This window comes from Pieris brassicae, chromosome 2 (genome assembly GCF_905147105.1).
Source record: "Pieris brassicae chromosome 2, ilPieBrab1.1, whole genome shotgun sequence".
NCBI lineage: Eukaryota > Metazoa > Arthropoda > Insecta > Lepidoptera > Pieridae > Pieris > Pieris brassicae.
Window position 1 is genome coordinate 19,280,698 of NC_059666.1, and position 21,281 is coordinate 19,301,978.

Genomic DNA, 21,281 nt, shown 5'->3' on the forward strand with positions numbered 1-21,281 from the left:
AAAATACAGGTATTAATATGTAGATGTCACTTACGAATTAAAATTCCTGTGTTGATTATGAGCTGATTATGAGCCTACTGTGCGTCAACGCTCTCTTACGCATGTATTCTTTCAAAATAAAAGCTGTTTAATAAAACAAACTCGTTGCTCAACACGAAAGAGTTTAGGGTGCTTTTGAATGTTTTTTCATAGTCATTATTTAATAATTAATAAGACTCAAGTACCCTGTCGCTACTACTACCTCACTATACCTCATACTTGACAGGCCATGATTAATATGTGCATTGTGCTTTTATCCTCTACTAGTGCGTCAATTGGTGACAACTGTCAACAACATGTGCTCATGTATCTAATATATTTGGCCTTTAGAAAATAATTGTAATAATTTTACATTTCTGACTGCAATATGACAAATGAGAATAATTCGGAGAAACGAAATACAAAGAAAACAAAACACAAACTTTTTAAACCTAGAAAAAAAAAGAGTGTTGAAGAGGATTCTGCTATACAATATTTACAGAGCCAATATGATAAAGTAAGTATATAATGAACATATAACTCCCGTAGTGAATTTATATAGCGTGTAAGCCTTTTTTAAATCTTAATTCATTATTCTAGATAATTCCCGAAGATATTAAATCTTTTAAAGACTTGCCACTGTCGCAAAAAACATTGAGAGGATTAAAAGATAATAATTACACAGTACCAACTGATATTCAAAAACAGGCCATAGGATATGCTTTACAAGGGAAAGATATTTTAGGAGCTGCAAAGACTGGTTCTGGAAAGACATTAGCATTTTTAATTCCCATTCTAGAACTACTCTTCTGTAAAAAATGGACACGGCTAGATGGTGTTGGAGCTATTGTAATCTCACCCACAAGAGAATTAGCCTATCAAATTTACGAAACACTTCGTAAAATTGGACATTTCCATGATTTTTCAGCTGGTTTAATTATTGGTGGTCAAAATCTGAAATTTGAAAAAAAAAGAATGGACCAAATAAATATACTTATTTGCTCTCCAGGCCGATTACTGCAGCATATGGATGAAAATCCCCTTTTTGATTGTAGTAGTCTTCAAATGCTTATTTTGGATGAGGCTGATAGATGTCTCGACATGGGATTTCAGACTACTATGAATGCAATTATAGAAAATTTGCCTCCAAAAAGACAGACCTTATTGTTCTCAGCTACACAAACAAAATCAGTTAAAGATTTAGCTAGACTTAGTCTATCATTTCCTACATATGTGGCCCCACATGAACAGGCTGATACTGTCACACCAGAATCTCTACAACAAAGTTTTATTGTCTGTGAGATTGATGAGAAATTGGGGATACTATGGTCATTTATTAAAAACCATTTGAAACAAAAGGTTCTTGTTTTTATGGCAACATGTAAACAAGTAAAATATACTTATGAATTGTTTTGTAAATTAAGGCCAGGAGTTAGTTTGTTAGCTCTTTATGGCACACTTCACCAGGAAAAAAGAGAAAGAATCTATCAAGAATTCTGCAGAAAATCAAATGTTGTGCTATTTGCAACAGATTTGGCTTCTAGAGGTTTAGATTTTCCTAGAGTTAATTGGGTTATCCAATATGATTGCCCTGAAAATGTAGAAACTTATATTCACAGGGCGGGCAGGACAGCTAGAGGCGTTTTTGGTAAAGGAGAAGGTTTATTAATGTTGTTGCCAACTGAAGAAAGAATTGTAGAAGACCTCAATAATAGTAAAATTCCTATTAACAAAATATCAGTAGATCCCTCAAAACTTATGTCACCCCAACGAAAAATAGAAGCTCTACTTTCAGATAATACAGACCTAAAGCAAACAGCACAGAGAGCTTTTGTAAGTTATTTAAAATCTGTGTTTCTTATGAAGAACAAAGACATATTTAATGTCCATTGCCTAGACACTGATGCATATGCTAAGTCACTTGGCTTGATTGTTCCACCAAGAATTAGATTTTTGCAAAATGTCCAGAAGAAAAATGCTCTTCATAATAATCTAAAGCAAACAGAAAATGCTTTAATGGTTGAAAAATTAAAAACAACTTTAGGAAATGATACACCTCCCAGTGATACAGAAGATATTGGTCAAGGAAAACCCAAAGTGGTATCTAATAAGAAGGCAGTCCCTACGTTTAGTTTTTATAATGAGGTAGATAGTGATGAAGATGACTTCCTTTATTTTAAGAAAAAAGATGTAGATATTGAACCAGTCAGTATTGAGGATGTCAAACCTTCTAAGAAAAAGAAGCCCATTACAAAAGCTGCAGTAGCTAAAAAAATTCTTAAAAAAAAAATAAAAGTTAACACAACTATAAAATTCACTGATGATGGTGAAGCTATAGATGATGATAAAAAGGATGTTAAGTCAGAATTAGCTAAGCAATTTGAAAATGAAGATGTTGGTGGAATTGATATAGAAAAAGCCAAAGAAGTTTTACAAGAAGAAGATAAGTTTGACAAAATGAGATTTAGAGACAAAGTCAAAGCAAAGCATAAGGAACAGAAAAGGAAATTGAAAAACAAGAAAAAAGAGGATGGAGAGAAAGATGATTTTGGAACTGTGACAGACTCTGACGGACCTGATCTTTCTTGGCTACCTGATCCAGACAAAATATATGAGCCAAAACATGACAACGATAGCAAAATATTATCTTCTCAATCTGAAAATGACTCACTGTCCAGTGCCTCAGAAGACGAAAAATATCATAGGTATGTTTTTACTGGGTTTAGGCAACACAATCTTTTACTTTTTAAACAAATTCTACTAACAGTTTAAAATCTGCTTTGTGTTTTTTGGGTTTGATGCAATGCCACTGATTTTAATGTGTAAATTAGTTAAAAAGATAATAAACAAAAATTGCCTTTGCCTTCAAAGTAGAAGGCTGGCAGTGTTAAGGCAATGAACACTTGTGGATTTATATGGTGGCTATAATGTAGTATTTTTCGATAGAAAGTCATATTTTTACTTCTTTTCTTTCAGGCCTACAAAGCGAAAGCTGATGGAGAGTAAAGGCATAGTTCAAGAAAGTGTAATGCCTAGAAAAGTAAGAAAACTTGAAGATATATCAGCATCTCTGTCTGTTAGTGAAGCAGAATTACTTGCTATGCAGTTGCTTAAAGCAAAAAAATAAAAAGTTTGTTAATATATATTGTTAACTACAATTTCTTTTATATCTTATTTGTTGTTGTTTCTTTATTTGCTTCCCGCAATCCAGTTATGTTAAACAGATGTATTACAGAAGATATGTACAGTTCAACTAAATTCATGTTTTCTGATATGTGATAATCTCACCTACCGATACCAAAATTTCTCTTTACGGGCATTCGAAAGCTTTAAAAAAATAACCAACTACAAAATTCTGTGCCTCAGACAGTCGTCTTCAGGCACGCCGGTTGCCTCGAAATATTTTCCTTTATATTGCGAGCAAGTCATAAATGCGCGCATAGATAGTGGCGACTGCCGACTACGTTTGTTACTAATGTTAGTCCATTAATGTGTGACTGTTTTTAGGGTTTTCCTACTGTTTAGTAACTTAACTTACTATAATAAATTTTGACGGAATAAACAGGTATATAAAAAACTCGAGGTATGTAACCTAGTTTAGTTTATTAGTTAAGTAACACATAGATTAGTTAATAATAAGAAACTCAAATTTTATACTTGAAGACAAGAAATTGTAAAACGTCAGTTTTGTTAGCCCTTTAGTTTTTCATACACTCTAATATTGTATTACTATAACATTCTCCTTTCGAATGGTGTTTTTGTTTATATTGTGGCAATAGATTTAACTTTTCAGCCAGTTTCAAGCAATCCGATAATTTTCAAAAGATCGACTACAAGTTAACATTCTTTATAGGTAACAGATAACAGATGTGTAACTTACATTTAGCAAACTCTAAATGAGTTAAACAATTTTTTTGTTAGTCTAGTCACGAACGAGAGTCCGCCAACGTTTAAAAATAAAAAAGAGGAAAAACACTGTTAAGTCTTTCGTACCTTTCTTTCGATTTGCATTTACGCTATGATACGTAGGTAACACTGAAAATGTTTAGAACTGGCCAGTTAGAAACATTGCTATTGAAAACTTTTTTGAATTTCTATTTCAGAACTCTTTGGTAACCTAATGTAGTACTTATATTCAATATTGCATTCATTAACAGTCCTTTGAAAGCGACTACTGAAGATAACATCAGTGCTGTGCGACGAATGATAGAGGAAGATAAGATAATGACCTATTATGAGCAGATACGAGCAAGCCTAGGCATTGGAATGAGTCAAATCAAAAAAATATTACATGAACACTTAGGCGTCAGGAAGCTTTGTACCAGATGGATTCCCCATACTTTAACCGACGACCAGAAACACCTTCCCATGGACTGGTGAATATTTGACTATGGCATGCGTCGAGACAATGAGTCATCCGACATACAGTCCTGACCTGGCACCCTGTGACTTTCATTTATACCCAAGAACTAAAGATAAAATTCGAGGTATTCGCTTTACGAGCTCTGAAGATGCGGTGAAAGCATACGAAAATGCCATAGAAGAAACCCCTAAGGAAGCATGGGCCCACTGCTTTTCTCAATGACTCCATGGAATGCGACGATTTGTAGAGAGGAACGGAGATTACTTCGAAAAACAATAAAAGTATTGGCAACGTCAACATTAAGACGTTTTTCAGACAAAGACATGAGTATCAGTTAAAACGGTGCAATTGCAATGATTTATTTTTTATTAATTAGGGTGTAAATGTTAAGTCATGTGATGTTTAAGAGTAATTTGGAAAAAATAAACTGACTTCAAATATCTGTCATCATCCCTAACACAGGTTTTTGAACTTAAAAGGGATGTACTAAAATATAGATTTAAGACTATTTACTTAATAAAGAAACTTTTGATTTTGATTTGATTTGACTGAATCGATTATGATCAAACCGGAGTGTTCCAGGTTGGAATATAGGTACGCCATTTAAATAAAAAGGCTCCATCGGGATATGCCTTAGTAACGAAGTATTTGGTGGACCACAATTGAAAAAGCCTAAATCATTCTAAAATATCCAAATCCGGTTAAACCGTCTTTTTTGAAGTTGATTATAAAGGAGTTAGTGATAATATAAAAGAGAGACTAGGCTAATTATACTAGCAAAAAACAATATTAGTATAATAAAATAAGGACAATTTTGTTATTAAAACATATTTACTAACCATAATCAGATTCTAACGAGGCGCCTCGTTGAGGGTCTCTGCAAGTCTTGGCGAGTGGAGGCCGCGTGCATTAGCTACTTTATGTGCCTATCAATATTATAATGTCGTGTCTATTCTAACCAAAAAAAAATGTGTGTATGTGTCAGCTACGACGCACGATTGGAGTTTACTCCTTACGAATAATTATGATATATATCGAAAAGAAAAAAAGGGTAAATGAACGCATCTGCTAAATGATAAGAGAAACAAACATATATCTGTAATTATTCGGATTATTTATATTACTTCAATAAAGCGTATTACATAAAGTATGTTACAAAACAATATAAATAATAGTAATAATAATAACAATAATAATTGTGTTCAATTTATACAAATCCAGTTTTAGAGAGAGAATTAGATGGAATCATTCTTTTACACGTTCAATCCTACAGATATATATGTTTGTCTCTTTCTACGTAACGCCTCAACTTTTCGTGTTACACTTTATTTTACTCCTCATAAAATTTCCGTACCGGGCCTTATAACTCAAACCGTTTCTTAAGGAGTAAACTCCAAAAAACATCATATCATGCTGGTGTAAATATAATTTATTCTTTTTTATTCCTTACGTGTCATCTAAATTTCGCGATTGATAATGTTTTTTTTAGTTTTGATCTTCTTTATATTTAGTTATTATATTTATTTGATCCTACTTTTGGATTCTAAATGATTGGTTCCATTTCCAATTCCATAAAAGTGATACACAAAGCGTTACAGCACTCTGTCGTGATAAAAAACACCCGCGTCCTTACTACGCAATAGATAAGAACAAAGTGCGCGAGTTTGGTTGACTCTCTCGCGTCCGTTGATTCCCGCCTGAAAAACCAACCCTAAGCGGAGCGGAGCGACAAGCACCGTCCTGACTCTCGTACCCCGAGTACTCTTTTAAAATAGCAAATCATCAAACAACACTTATTTTAAAACAAATATCGCAAATTAATGAGAAGTAGCCTCTCTAGCACTAGTCCCAGACCCTTTTATCAACTAGATAATCGTTAACTTTGTAGTAAGCCTTTTTACACAGCTTTTGTTTAATACATTTCTTAAATTTATTAAAAGGCAGAGATAAAAGAGCCTCTGGGATTTTATTAAAGAAGAGTATCCCTTTTCCCAAAAAGGAATTACTAACTTTACATAGTCTAGTACGAGGAAATTGCAGCCTTCGTTCGTTCCGAGTATTAACATTGTGCGTATGTTCTATTCTAGTAAACTTATCACTTTTTTTGTATAAATACATAATATTTTCATAAATATATTGTGAGGGAAAGGTAAGTATATTTAATTTCCTTGAATTTATCTCTCAGAGATTCCCTACATTTTAAATTATAGATTGCACGAATAGCCCTCTTCTGCAGGATGAAAATAGTTTCGACATCAGCAGCATGACTCCACAATAATAAAAACAAGTCTAGCTGTATCGACATCAGTAAGTGAGCGAATTTTTTAACCGCTTAAGCTGCAAAACTGAGTCTCTTCGCCAATCCCTTAATATGAGGGGTCCACTGAATTTTTAAATCTTGGAATCAAGAAATACAGTTGTATCATCCAGATTGAATTCCTCATCATTTATAATTGGTTTAGTATCCATAACCCTTGCACTTTTTGCACAAAATTTATTGCATTTAGTTTTTTTTTATATTAAGTAGAAGGTTATTCATACTAAACCAATGGACAATTGAATAGAGAGCCTTGTTCAAATCGTCAAAATTGGTTGTTTGTCGTTTGATTTTAAAAATCAAGGACATATCATCAGCAAACAAATCTATCTGATGTTTTTTCTCTACCATGAAAGGTAGATCATTTATATAAACAAGAAAGAGGTAAGGACCAAGAGTTGAGCCCTGTACCCCCGGTACCTTCATATCTACTGCCGACCCAGAAGACCTCTTACCGTTTACTTCAACCTTCTGAGTTCTACCGTGAAAATAGGAAGGCAGAAGTTTCATTGCAGTATTCTTGATGCTATAGTGGCGAAGTTTTCTGATTAAGGACTCGTGTTGGACACAATCAAATGCTTTGGATAAGATGCGACTTTTACCAAGCCTAAACGATATATATTAGGTCCTTACATATGAAATAGGCGTTTTGTCGTACTGTCCACTTTGACCTCAAATACCTCCTCTTTGGTTAGGAATTTCAAATTCAAATTTGTACAGCTATTTACTCATGTATTTGTGCTTCGATGACCGTCATTCATTTGTTTTTTTTTCTGTTTGCGTCACTCATTTTACAAAATGGAAAACTTAAAGTATCGCATTATTTACGAGTACGAGTTCCGCCGTGGCACTAGTGCTGCGGACACGACTCGAAGGGTGAATGATGTGTATGGCGGTCATGTTGCAAAAGAAAACAAAGTTCGTTTTTGGTTCCAACGTTTTCGTTCTGGAAATTTCGACCTGCAGAACAAGTCCCGTGGACGACCTGAGACCCAAGTTGATAATGAAGTATTGAAGGCTATTGTGGAAGCGGATCCATTGCAAACCGGCATTACTGAACCGGCACAATAATGAAGGTATTTTAAACGGAATCATTACCTGTGATGAAAAATGGATTCTTTACGATAATCGGAAGCGCTCAGCGCAATGGTTGGATCCTGGCCAGCCAGCCAAATCCTGCCCCAAGCGAAAATTAACCCCAAAGAAGTTACTTGTAAGCGTTTGGTGGACTAGTGCCGGTATTGTCATTGCAGTTTTCTCAAATCTGGCCAGACTATTACGGCTGATGTCTATTGTCAGCAATAAATTTGCAAACCATGATGGAAAAGCTAGCGGCTAAACAACCTAGGCTGGTCAATCGCTCCACGCCACTGCTACTTCACGACAACGCTAGACCACACACTGCACAACAGAAGGCTACCAAATTAGAAGGGCTTCAATTAGAGTGCCTAAGACATCCTCCGTACTCTCCGGACCTTACTCCAACAGATTACCATTTTTTTCTAAATTTGGACAACTTCTTGCAAGGGAAATTTTTTTTCCCTGTGAAGCGACAGATTTTATTGATTCCCGTCCGACTGGTTTTTTTTAGTAAAGGGATCAATGAACTACCTATGAGATGGAAAAAAATCATAGAAAACAATGGTTCATACTTTGATTAATTAAATATATTTTATTTAAAAATATTCGACTTTTTGTTCCTCCCATACAAAACGCCAATTTCATATGTAAGGACCTAATATATATATATATAACTCAACACCGGCATCGGCTGTCGAGTTTCAAATATATTACTACAAGTATCTAGTACAGAAGTTGGTCTAAAGTTACTGGGGTCGGACATACTACCTGCTTTAAATAATGAAATTACTTTACCATGTTTCATTAGATCGGGAAACTCGCCACTTTCAATACAATTGTTGAAAATAATGTTAGATGGGGAGTAATTCCATCAATTTGCTACTTATTATTTTTACAGAAATACCCCAAATGCACAGACTGGACATCAGACCAGACAACTGGCTGGTTAGCACTTCACAGGCAATGTTTGAATGTCTGTACTGTTTTTATATTCTAAATTCTTAGATGGCCCCTCAGTTATTAGGGCAATGAGTTCTGCTAAGATCTCTGGTTAGACTGAAATTTTGATACATAGTAGTAATGAATATTTTCAAATATATTTTATATAAATTTAATTATTACAAATTTAGATATTTACAATCGTATTAGATCTTTGTTGTCCGCTTTACACTCCTGAAGGATGTCGTCCGCCTCCAGGATTTGTGTTACAGTTACATTCTGAAACCAAATAACATACCACTTTTATAATATACACGATGGAAAACTTTTTAATGGATAATAATTACGTATTCGTCAGCACTGTAGCACTGTCATGGTGTCGTTTATTGTATCCCGACTCACGCCTTTTGGGTCTAGGCTACAGACTGTCGAGCCGCGCTATCATTTGCTGACAGCTGACAACTAACAGTCGACAGAAACAACTGGCAATGGGAAACAGGAGTTGGGATTTGGGACTTTCAAGATTACGGATTTGTTTAGCGCTGCGTTTGGGTTTTACAACATTTCGCAAAGAAATAGATACCATTAAATTTATGGATTTATTATAGTGTCTCCAATTAAACTTAGTAATCATTAAGAATGTTTTGGAGCGCCAATTATATGACTATTAGGCAGTTGAACTTTCTTCTTAAGGAGGAGGTCGGTGTTTTGTTGTTTGTCTTGGTGGTTATGTGCAGTCACGTCTTTATTATTATGATTTTTTATATATATATAGGCGAAATAATACGTAATTTGTATTTATTATATATTAAAAAGTTTTTCCATCATGTATATTATAAGTAAAAGTGGTATCTTATTTGGTTTCAGAATGTAACTTTAACACAAATCCTGGAGGCGGACGACATCCTTCAGGAGTGTAAAGCGGACAACAAAGATCTTATACGATTGTAAATATCGATATTTGTAATAATTAAATTTATACTTGAAAATATTCATTACTACATCCCATGTATTAAAATTTCAGTCTAACAAGACCAGAGATCTTAGCAGAACTCATCGCCCTAATAACTGAGGAGCCATCTAAGGATTTAGAATTAACAACACAGTACAGACATTCAAATATTGCCTGTGAAGTGCTAACCAGCCAGTTGTCTGGCCTGATGTCCAGTCTGTGCATTGATGTGAAGCAGATGAATCGACTATGTGATTTCCTGAATAGGGATCCACCTCTCAATCCATTGCTAGCATCATACTTTAGTAGAACTATTGAAACATTGCTGAAAAGAAGCCCTATGCAGGTACATTCATTACCAATCATATATTGTGTAAATAAAAATTGTAAAAAAAATAATTATATTTGACATTGTTTGTTTGTAGGACTGCTACTTGCATCACATATTATGTTTACGAGCACTGGACTTCTTTAAGGCACGGAAGGATTTTTTACCCAATTTATTAAGACACATTGCCACCTCTGCTATAGCAGATACCATTAAATATTTTGTATTCTATCTTGAGGAGCCTTTTAGTGAAATAATTGAAAAGGTATGTTACATATTTATTTTTATAAAATTAAAATGGCTGTAAATTGTGATTTGTTGAACTAGAAATTAAGTTTAGTTATGCTTATACTTTGCTCCTTTGATTGATTATATCTTTGTCTTTTAAAGATACTATTAATCAAACAATGATTAATAAACTCTATGTACTTGAATATTTACAGTGGCTGGTTGAAAATGAGTTTTTGGAAAATCTTATACAAATAATTTGCTGTGATTATGAGCCAACTGAAATTCAGGCAACACCTGTACCTGTGCCAATCGAACAAAAGACAGAAAATGATGTCGAGAAAGGGGTGCATGAGGAGAGTGAAAAAGCAGAGGCAAGTCACAAGGACTCCATCAGCAGTGGGGACTCTAGTAAAAATAGTATGTAACTTTCTTTATTTTATCTATATATATATGTATATGAAATTAATAAATGAAGGCAACTCTCAGTGAAACTATGTATATAATTGTATCAATTGTCAATCGGGGTGTCAGGCGCGGGGATGACGGAACGCACGCGGCGACTGCAAGTGGCTGCGTCGGCCAGTGCCAGTGCGCTGGCGTGTGGCTTAGCGGGCAGATGGGCCGGGGAGGACTGGCAACCTTCTTGGACGACGCGATGCTTAAGCGCTCGCTTACGCACCAAGCCATTGGTTAACGCGCTCCTTCTCGGCTGCTTCTGTAGTCCTCCGGACTTCTACGACACCGCGCTATTCAACGCCTGCCGTCTTCTGCGAGTGCTCATCCAGCCGTTGGAAGATACGTGCGACGTGGAATTGCGAGATGTGACGCCGCATCTGCGGCTGCTGCAGCAAGATCTACTGCGAGAGCCAGCGACTGGGCCAAGCGGGCGCCGGCGGGTGGGAGCGGCGCGCCTGCAGGTCGTGGCGCTCATGGCAGAGCTCATGGGAACTCAAGAGCCCATGGTGCACATGGTCATGCGGACACTGGCCATGCCTGATGTGCTGCTTGACTTGTTCTTTGCCTTCCCCGACAACAATTTCCTACACGCGCAGGTGTGCACGATGTTGCATAACATATCCCAGAACAAATCACAGGCCCCGGTCTATTGGGTACAGGTAAATATTTTTACTGACAATGATTTTGAAAATTCCTTTAAAGACTGAAAAAACATATGTGTGACAAGTGTTGACAGAACAACATAAAACAAGTAGTTGTTCTGAGGAACCTTGTTTGCTATCAAAACAGAAGCATTTATTAGTTCTCTAGGCCAAAATTGTTAGACACAGATAAAAAGATCTACATAGCCTTTTCCTTTGAACTGACAATAGTCTTGATAAACTTCATATTTTACTTTCAATATTAAATAAATATAAATTATTAACCATATAGTAATTAATTTTATTATAATTTAAAAGCTGGTGGAAGAAGGCAACTTGCTGACCCGGCTTATGGACACTTTTGAAGAAAATGAAGACAAAAAGTGAGTTATTTTTAATCTTTTGTTTTACTGGTATATAAGCATAATATTTAAGGCCTGCTATTTTATATGTATACCTGCTTTAAAGTTCCCAAGTATTTAAAATTTAATCACTTGTATCGTTAGAGACAACAGTAGAGCATGAAGCTAAGATCTTGTACATTATTTTTAGTACCAACCACTTTTAGTATTAAATATGGACTTGATTGGGATTATTTTTAGTAGATTAGACGGTTTATCTTTATTTCTTTTAAGTTCAAATGTCTTTAGTATTAATAATGGCTAAACAAATTTTAATACAGGGACAACCACTTCTTTTGTATGACATTAAGGACTCACGAAGCGGTTTGCACCCGCTTCTCCGTTGGCGGGTCCGCAACCTTTGTAAAATACAGATATTTATGTATAAAATTTAATCACATTTCACGACGCGTTTTACGGCCGCGGCGTGGGCGATTGTTTGCGGGTCCCGCTGCATCGGCGGTCATCTTGTACCGGCGGGCGCGGTTGAGGTCCCGCAGCCGCGGCGAGTTGTAGCAGTGGGGGGCGGGAGGGGTGGTTTGTTATTACTCGTATCGTTTGTGCACGTTTGTCAACAAAGTGGATATTGATATTGAAGTCGATCTACTAATTACTTTGGTTCAAGAAACTCCAGTTATATGGGATAAGAGCTTAGAAGCTCAACTGATCGTAAAACCGCCCGTATTGCGATATTCAACCGCCAAGTTTGCGAGCGATAATCACGCAATCGCGGGGTCTGCGTAACGGCACAAAACTCCGGTCTCGTGAGTTTTGAAAATAAAACTTCAAACCGCCACCGCGGCGGGCGCGGGTGCAAACCGCTTCGTGAGTGCTTAGCGTAACTAGTCTGGCCATAAATACTGTCCCAAAAAAACTTTTTTTTTAACTTTTTAATATTTTGAATTTGGAACACGTATATTATTTTAAATCCTTTCTTCGATTTTGCGTTTTTCACATATTTTTTCGTGTTCATTATCTAATTACAATATGGAATGAGGTGTTAAAGAAAATAGGATGATCGCCTTGCACAAAGAGGATATGGAGCCGTCGGTCATATTCCTGACACTTCAAAAGTCAATCAGTCGTTTGTTCCTATATCGTACTATCAACAGATACAACACTTCGTCCGTTGAAGTCCAGAAATAATCAGGGCTACCGCGTGCTGTTTGAACTCCAAAGGCTGTTAAAGACAGAATTCATCGAAACCCCATTAGGAGAATTATAAAACCAGACCTGAAGCTCGGTGCTTATCCTCGATATACAGGACATGCCCTAAACCAATCTTTATAATTAAAGAGGATCGACCAAAGCGCCGCAGGTGAAAAACCCAGAAATACCTCTTTACCGATGAAAAAGACTACAATAGGTAAAATGATAAAGTGTTCAGTTCTAAAAAAGCTGCTCAAGTGGTCCGAAAGGTACAACGTGGTCATCGTTATGCGTGTGTGAAACCTCTCATTTGGTGGACTTTCCATCTATCTTCTGGATTCAGGTCCAGGATTCTGCAACTGATCACAAGCCACAAACTACCCAAGCCTGGCTTGGCCAACGTTCCGGACTTTATAAGAGCTAAGGACTGACCCTCATCTAGTCCAGACATCAACCCTTTAGACTTTAAATTGTGGTCAGTTTTAGAGGACATGACATGCTCTTAACGACACGGCGACATTGAGTTTCTTAAAAAATCTTTGGAGCAGTAGTGGAAATGCCCTTGGAAACAGTGCGTAAATCCATCGAAGTCCAAAAGCCAAAATGGCCATTTCGAATAGAATATTAAAAATCATTAAACAAATGCATTTTATTTGTATCAGAATTGATTGCTGGACTATGTATAATACAAAAAGGAAACACTTTTTAAACGGATTGAAGCTATGTATTATTATTATAAACTTATAATTATTTACATAATTCTAAATTTATTTTTTTCCGACATTTCGCGTGCTTCACAGCGTGCGTGGTCACGGTGACTGAATACAAAACTTCAAAAGTATCACAGCAGTAGCGAAAGTTATGTTATCTGTATTTATTTCTCCGAAATTGAAATCGACTAAAAGATGACGCGTTTTTGCAGAAATTACTCACGGTGTCCTCTATTTTCGCGGATTGTTTGTCTTGGGGTTTTAATTTGGATATTATTGGATCCCAGGTGTTTGATAATTTTGGGCCGTCTTCTCTATTGAAATTTGGGTGTTTTTTTTATTTCAATGGCTTCGCGTACCAATCACGGGAAGTATCTTTTTTCTTTCGCAAGCCCGGCACAATATTTGTTTTTATAATAATATTTTAATAAATTTAATATATTTTAAATAGTTTCACATTCGTCCGCATCATTAACCACCAAGCCATGGCGGTTATTTGTTGGTTGGATTTTGTTTTATAGCTTAAATAATTGTTTCATAGGACGGCGCGTCGGTCGAGCTTGATGGGTCACGTGACAGTCGCCTGCCGTACTTTGGCGGCGGCTGGCGTTGGCTCATTTGCGTTACCCGAAGTTCAAGAACGGTGGGAAGCCTTTCTGCAGGCCCGTCTCCAACCGCTGCTGACACGCCTCGACGCGCCACTTGTAAGTATATGGGATAATTAGAAGTAGAAAACAAACATTTCTGAAAATACGTAGAGTCAAGGACAGATGTGTTTAAGGAGCATGTCTGCACTTACTACTTGCCTCCATGTGGTAGACTATAAGTAATATGTAGTATATTAATAGCAATTAAAACTTTCAGGGCGGCGAGTACCCATCGGAGACGTGGAACGAGGTAAGTTATTTAATTTTTATGTAATAGCAGGCAAACGGGCAAGAGGCTCACCTGATGTTAAGCGATACTGCCGCCCATGGACACTCACATTGCCAGAAGGCTCGCAAGTGCGTTGCCGGATTTTCATCACGTAATTGCAATGTACGCCAATTTGCGTCGTTAAGTTTTGAGACTGTTTTGTGTAACAGTAACACATTTAAAGAAAAATAAAACGCATTCGATTAACGTATTACATAAAAATAATGAATGCTTTGTGTGTCTTCATTTCGTATTTTGAATATTTTTTCCGTTTGTAGTGATTTTATGTGCAGATTGGTAACCGTTTTGGAGAGCGCATGCGCCGAATCATTTTACAAACGTATAGTTTATTATGTGAAATAAATAAAAAAATGTATTAAGTTACCATGCTAAATATTGGGTATTCTAAAATAATTGAAATTGTGATAATTATTATTCTATGGAACTGACAACCCTGAAACAGTTCTCGCTGCATAGGGAGACTGTTGGTTGCCAATAAATTATTTTATTATTTAATTAATTGCTATTGATAACTGTTGCTACCGGAGTATCTGGGCTAAATATAACAATACTTTTTTCGTATTAGAAGGTAATGAATGAGGTTTCATAAGTACTTCATGTCGTTAACCGAGTCTTAATGCAGTCTTTAAGTTGAGCAGTGTTGGCTTAGTGGCTTCAGCGTGCAACTGTGATCCTGGAGCTTACAGGTTCGAACACCGGCTGTCCACCAACAGACTGTCATGTGCGCATTTAACACTCACTCGAAAAATATCGTGAGAAATCCGTAATGCCTTAGACCCAAAAAGTCGACGGTGTGTGTGTCAGGCTGAGCATCTACTTGTGTATTTTAAGGAAAAGATTACGAAACAGATACAGAAATTTAAGGCCCAGACTAAGAAGGTTGTTACGGCGCTGTTTTTTATTTATGTTTATCTGTGGTACTCGTGTTTGATACATCGATAAACAGTACAGTAAATTACCATTATACTATGAAATTGTATTAACTAAGTGATTGAAGTATTCGTAGTACTAAATAAATACGAACAATATCTGCCTTGGACGGGCAGTAAATTTTTTACATTGATTAATGTTTACAATAACGTGTGTTAATAGATTGAGGCTGGCAAGGAAGGCGTGTCGCAGTATCCATCTACGGAGAGCTATAGCGACGAGTGAGTACACCTCCCCATACTAGTGTGTAGGCAGACCAAATGCACCAAGGCGTGTCGTCACTGAATATACTGTTATGTCCCGTAACACTCCAATCAGCCGTGAAATCTGTTCATTTTTTTAAACAAGAAAGTCAGCCTATGTCCTCGAAATTGCAGTTCTGCTTCCATGGATATGGAATCCGTCAGAAATAATAACCCGGGATTCATAGTTAAAGGTGTCAGTATAGTTTGGTCACGTATTCGTACACGTAGACCTCTGTATACGTTTAGATACGTTTCTTCCGTTTCCAAATACGTACAATGAGACTATTATATATATATATATATATATATATATATATATATATACTATAGCTATAGTATTTGGTATTGTATATATATATATATATATATATATATATATATATACTATACCAAATCTGCTTCTATATAAAAATGTGTGTCTACTTATGTACACGCGTTAGAAGTTGTACTTCTTTGGCGTAACAAGATAAAAATCTTTTAATTTTTTTTATATTTCGCCTTGTTCTACGGTTGTTGAAAACCATACTAACAATAGAACATATGTATTGAATACATGGAAAGTTTTATTACGCATTATCTAGTTAAATAAAGTTTATTTAAACGTCATTAAAAAAATCTACACAATTGAAGTAATGGACATATTTTAAAATGTTGGCAATGCTAAATGTGTCGGTTTTTTGTGACTGTGCACGCATCGCATAAATTTACTCTCATCATTTTTCCCTAACGCGCCAAAAGAAGTTGAACTACAATAATCGTATCGTAATCGTAATTGCTACGAGTCGTCAACTTTTCTAAGAGCAAATTCTCATTCTCATTTCTCAGAAAAACTTAATTTAACTAAGTGTATAAAAATCTAAAACTGTATTTGTTTGTAATAGTTTATGGGAGAACAACCCCAGTAATGTTTTGGATTTCGATGAAGGCATGCAGATGGCGCTGGATTTGCGTGAGTATATACCATTTACTTCATAATACATAAATAAAATATGTATCAGGGTTTCCAGCTAGGAGGTAGGGTGATATTCTTTAGCGATATGTAAGTGTGGCTCCTAGAACACTATTTCATTCTCCTAAACAATATTCCAATTAAATATATATAAAGTTAATCTCTCTGTATTCTTTAGTATACTTTAAATGTTCTTTTACATATCAGATTAACACAAAAAGGTGACGTTAACAAGGATAAAACGTTTATATGTTGTCGAGATTTCTTAAGTCAGTGGGATATATTGCAGCGTGGGAGCGTAGTTCCGGTTGGGGAGATGACGAGGAAAAGAATGAAGGTGAGGGAGGGGATTCCCTTCCTCAGCCCGTCCCTGAAGACGAGGGATGGGCCCAGTTCGGAAGTGATACGTGTCTGCCCCCCGTTGATCCCTTCGCCCCACAAGACTCCCATCCATGGAACCAGAACGGTGAGTTAGTAATATACAATTCTAGTTGCAGATAGCAGTTTCACTTGCGGGTTTAGATTTATCACTAAATCTAAATTATTTTGTTATATCTATGGTGCGGGCTCTGTTATACTTCAATCACTACCAGTTGTTGTATATGTAGAAGATAAAATATTCTAGATCAGACAAGTTCAGCTAAATCTTTATTATATGCTTTGTTAATCACTTGTTAATCACCACAGTATCGTAACACATTCGTTTGGTAATGCTGCCTGTGCTTTTTACATCGCTAAACAGTCATAGTTGTAGTGGGAAACAAATACAATATGGACATATTACATTTAGTAAAGGATCTATAATTGTAATTGTAATGTAATTGTATTTGATCAGTTGCAGAAAGCGGCGAGGACAACTGCAATATGTCTGAACTGCAAGCTGAGTTGAATCAGCTGCAGCTGGACGGAACCGCTGAACTGACTCACAACTTGCTGTCTGCTCTCAGTGGCCTCGCCCCTCATCACCTAGCCGAGCTCGCCGACACCGCGTCGCAACTGCCCCCTGCCTTACCCCCCACAGACCCTCCGATATCAGATGTTCAAACCATAATCGCCAACGTCGAAAGCACCAACGACCCAAAAACTGAGGTTCAAGCTACCCTCGGAAATTCTGACGCAACCTCGAACTCGAGCAATTCTGATACTAATGCTGTATTTACTGAGGAAGTCGCGTCTCATATAACTAGTGTTGAAAATCCCGTCAGCAATTCCACGTTCAATGACCATCAGAATGATGACAAGGTATTCAGTGAGGTCAACCCTAACGTGTCAAGTGTTACAAAATCTGACACAAAAATAATAAGTTTAGTCGGCAAATCTGACTCCCAAATTACAAATGAAGTCGGTAAATCTGACACCCAAATTACAAATGAAGTCGGTAAATCTGACACCCAAATTACAAATGAAGTCGGTAAATCTGACACCCAAATTATAAATGAAATTGGCAAAGCCAACGACAAATTGTCAGATGAAGTCCCTAATTTTGTAACCGAAGTATCTGAGACGAACAACTCTGAGATCAAAGTGGGGAGTGAGGTGGACGAGTCCAACACATCTAGCGCGTTCAACACCGACCTTACTGCGGCCGAGAGGTGATTCCGCCGCAAATCCCGCCACAAAGAGCCTCGTGCCCCTCTTACCTTCCTCTCGTCCCCGTAGCTCTGTCCATTAATGGCTGTCATCTGGCTAATTTAAACTCAATTTTATTAACTTGTATATTTAAGACGGTTTCGAAGATTTAAAGGGTTGTGGTGCTTGCGGCTTGTAAATATCGGTTAAGCGACACTCGCTTGTGGAGTCAAGTCAATTTACCCGAGGATAGCGGCACTCGAGATGAGGTCACGTATAAATATTGCTTGATTATTGTTTTATTATACATTAATTAGTTCTTCCGTAAGTTGAGACGTCGAGTGAAGTTGTTTTATTTACTAATTAAATGAAATATTTGATCTCTTAATTTCGATTTGATTTTCATCGTAATATCAACCACGTGATGCGAGATATTCGTAATACCTCAGTGTAAAAAACAGTGCAAAGTTTTAAAGATTTTTGAGGAACTTATTGGACCATTTTATTATATACAAATTTACATTACGAATAACGGCGAATGGGCCGTGAGCGCCGCTTTATATTTTGATTTAATGCGTAATATGGAGTTTCCAATATCCTCTTATTCCGAGATTTAAGACGGTATTAAAATGCAAATTGTTCGGCTTTAGGCATAGATTTTGATGAACTATATTAGGGTTATTTGATCGTGGGAGATAACAAACTCATATCCATTATGAAGTAATTGAAAGCGAGGACTCAATTGTTCGGCGCTCACGGCCTCAACCGGCCTTGAAATACAGCACAGCTCTGCTATGCTACCAATGCTACTGTAAGTGATAGACCGTGGTCACGTCTTGGTTACCGGCGTTGGTGGTGCGCTTCGTTAAGGAATTCAATTGCTCAAGTTTTGTAATACATTAGTTTAGCTGTTGTTCGAGTTGACGCGGTCCGTATAAAAAATAACTACGCTTGAAATTAATAACTGATTAATTCGAATGAAGTATTCGAAGGTACGGCGCTCGTGACCAAAACGTTTCAAGTGACGGTTGATAGAAGGCAACTTTAATTCGGCTGTCAGCGAGTAGTCGATACGTGTTCAATTTGTACGGTAGCGTAAATAGTGTAACGCGTAGCCTTAACATTGTACCTTATGTAGTCGATTGCTTCCTGAGGCGCTCCTATCACGCCGTGTATATCGTGTACATATCGAAGCCACGCTCTTTACTTTGGTCCCCTTTGCTTTCTTCTAAAATTGATCATCTCACACATATTAAAAAAAATATGTTAAGGTTTGTTAAATAAAAAATAGTGTTTAGCTACTAAAAAAAAAAAAGACAAAATTTCTTGATTGCTCTTCATTAAACTAGTCCAATCAGATATAGGGCACACGATTTGTCGTTTCGTTGCACGGTTTAAACGCCTGGTACTATCGTTTCTATAGATTAAACTGCTTAAGAAAATGCAACAAAATTGTATTTAAATGTTGGAACAGCAGGCTTACTCTGTAATTTGAATAGCGATGCGATTCTACCCTGTATTGGTCCCACGTAGTTCAAAGGTGAATCAGTGCGTCGATGAATGGACTACTAATTAATGTACTTCGTAAAAGAGATACATATTTAGACAATTTTTAAGTGAAGATATCGTTATTGGTTTTACAGAGTAATCCTGTTCGAGTTTTTGATTTTTAAATAGTGTTCATAAAGAGAATCGTGCTGTGGCGTCGCGTCGACTTTGTCCAAAATATATTTTGCACCTATTTAGGTACAAACAGTTCACGGTACATCTGTGTTGTTAACGTTTTAGGTAATTTTGTTACGCCCATTGTTGAGCTTATGATATCAAATGTAAAGTTTAATTATCGTTATCGCTCCTACATATCTGCTTGTCGGTGTTACTACACCCTTATACCGTGATATATTGTAAAAAATTAACGAATGTGCAATATGAAATCGTTTATCGTTTGAAATTTATTATCGTTGCAACAGCTCGTTAACCTTTTGTACATTGCCAAACAGTCTGACGTTTGTTCCGAACAATGTTTTATCTGTGGTATTTTATGATCGTAAAGTGTAAGATAGACTTGTTTTTCTTATAGTTAAGTCCGTTTGATATGTTAAGTATACATTCGTAGACGTCAGTATCCACCGTAAATTCGGTTTTAGCAGAACGAAAGTAGTTAAGGTGTATTTGAGATCCGATGCATATCGCTACTGTATCTAGTTCCAAACCGAGCCTTGCTATGTGTATTAAGCTTTTTGTTCGTTTAAGTGACTTTTATACAATTTTGTGGTTTTTCGGGCCACACGTGCCGATGCCTAGTGCATGTTAACGATTACAGACCCTCAGTATTGCGTAGGTAATGGCGCCCTTTCAGTTATTATATCTAAATCCCACAGGTGTTTTTCTCGTTAACTCGCACTAGTTACTCGATACTTACACTTGTTTAAGGGAAATGTGAATGAAGTTGAATGTGATTAGACGGGCGTCGCTGCGTCACTCGCCTTCTAAAGTAAAGTTAATTAAGTTTAATTATATTATTTGTATTTCATTAAATAGAGACGCATCTTCACGCACGCGACGCCCAGCGAAAGGTGCTAATTTTAAGGTATAATATGAGCGCTGTACGTATGTTTGTAAATTATTAGAATAATAACTTTAGCTAAATAAAAAACCTCTCGTTGTAAGCACAACGGCATTAAGTATCAGGTGATGAAATCATATGCCACGCAAGACTAGTACAACTAACATTCTTTTAATTGTGTGTATTACGGGGCAGATTATTTACAGTATTAACATTCTGTTAACATTTGTAGATTACACGAATTGCTCATTTTGTGTCCTAAATTAATGAGTTTTTTTTCAAATCTGTCAATTTTTATCTTTATGGCGCTCATATTGTCTTGCCGATGTCAAGCGTATTATGAACCAGCTATTACCCAACAGAACTTGTTTGTCCAACTACTCACTTAATTATAATGGTAAGCAATGTAAGATAAACGAAAGCAGCAAATATATGTACCTAATGTTTGAGAACACGTGTTTTTTTAAAGTTCCTATGAAAAGCCTACTTTCAGCATATACA

General features: G+C 36.5%; 2 protein-coding genes and 1 long non-coding RNA gene across 5 annotated transcripts; 2 read left to right on the forward strand and 1 right to left on the reverse strand.

The window, feature by feature from the left end:
- The first annotated feature begins 265 nt into the window (after positions 1-265).
- On the forward strand, positions 266-3,173 carry LOC123720856 (probable ATP-dependent RNA helicase DDX10). Its single transcript, XM_045677669.1, has 3 exons — positions 266-535; positions 619-2,723; positions 2,995-3,173. The coding sequence occupies exons 1-3, from the start codon at positions 407-409 to the stop codon at positions 3,143-3,145; spliced, it is 2,385 nt and encodes a 794-aa protein (XP_045533625.1). The 5' UTR covers positions 266-406; the 3' UTR covers positions 3,146-3,173.
- Positions 3,174-8,875: 5,702 nt separating this feature from the next.
- On the reverse strand, positions 8,876-9,102 carry LOC123719404. The gene is made up of 2 exons (XR_006755463.1): positions 9,065-9,102; positions 8,876-8,996 (listed from the first exon to the last, which is right to left on the reverse strand). It is a non-coding gene; the product is annotated as an uncharacterized LOC123719404 (long non-coding RNA).
- A 56-nt stretch (positions 9,103-9,158) lies between these two features.
- Positions 9,159-21,232, forward strand: LOC123719368 (serine/threonine-protein phosphatase 6 regulatory subunit 3-A). Of its 3 annotated transcripts, XM_045676179.1 has the most exons (14): positions 9,161-9,416; positions 9,585-9,664; positions 9,742-10,015; positions 10,095-10,262; positions 10,441-10,645; positions 10,760-11,343; positions 11,644-11,708; positions 14,127-14,289; positions 14,450-14,482; positions 15,614-15,672; positions 16,578-16,645; positions 16,935-17,111; positions 17,481-17,974; positions 18,008-21,232. In XM_045676179.1, the coding sequence occupies exons 1-14, from the start codon at positions 9,357-9,359 to the stop codon at positions 18,239-18,241; spliced, it is 2,664 nt and encodes an 887-aa protein (XP_045532135.1). In that variant the 5' UTR covers positions 9,161-9,356; the 3' UTR covers positions 18,242-21,232. The 3 variants fall into 3 exon arrangements, with proteins under 3 accessions (XP_045532134.1, XP_045532135.1, XP_045532133.1); XM_045676178.1 differs by having other exon boundaries at positions 9,159-9,416; positions 17,487-21,232; XM_045676177.1 differs by having other exon boundaries at positions 9,162-9,416; positions 17,481-21,232.
- Positions 21,233-21,281: the final 49 nt, after the last annotated feature.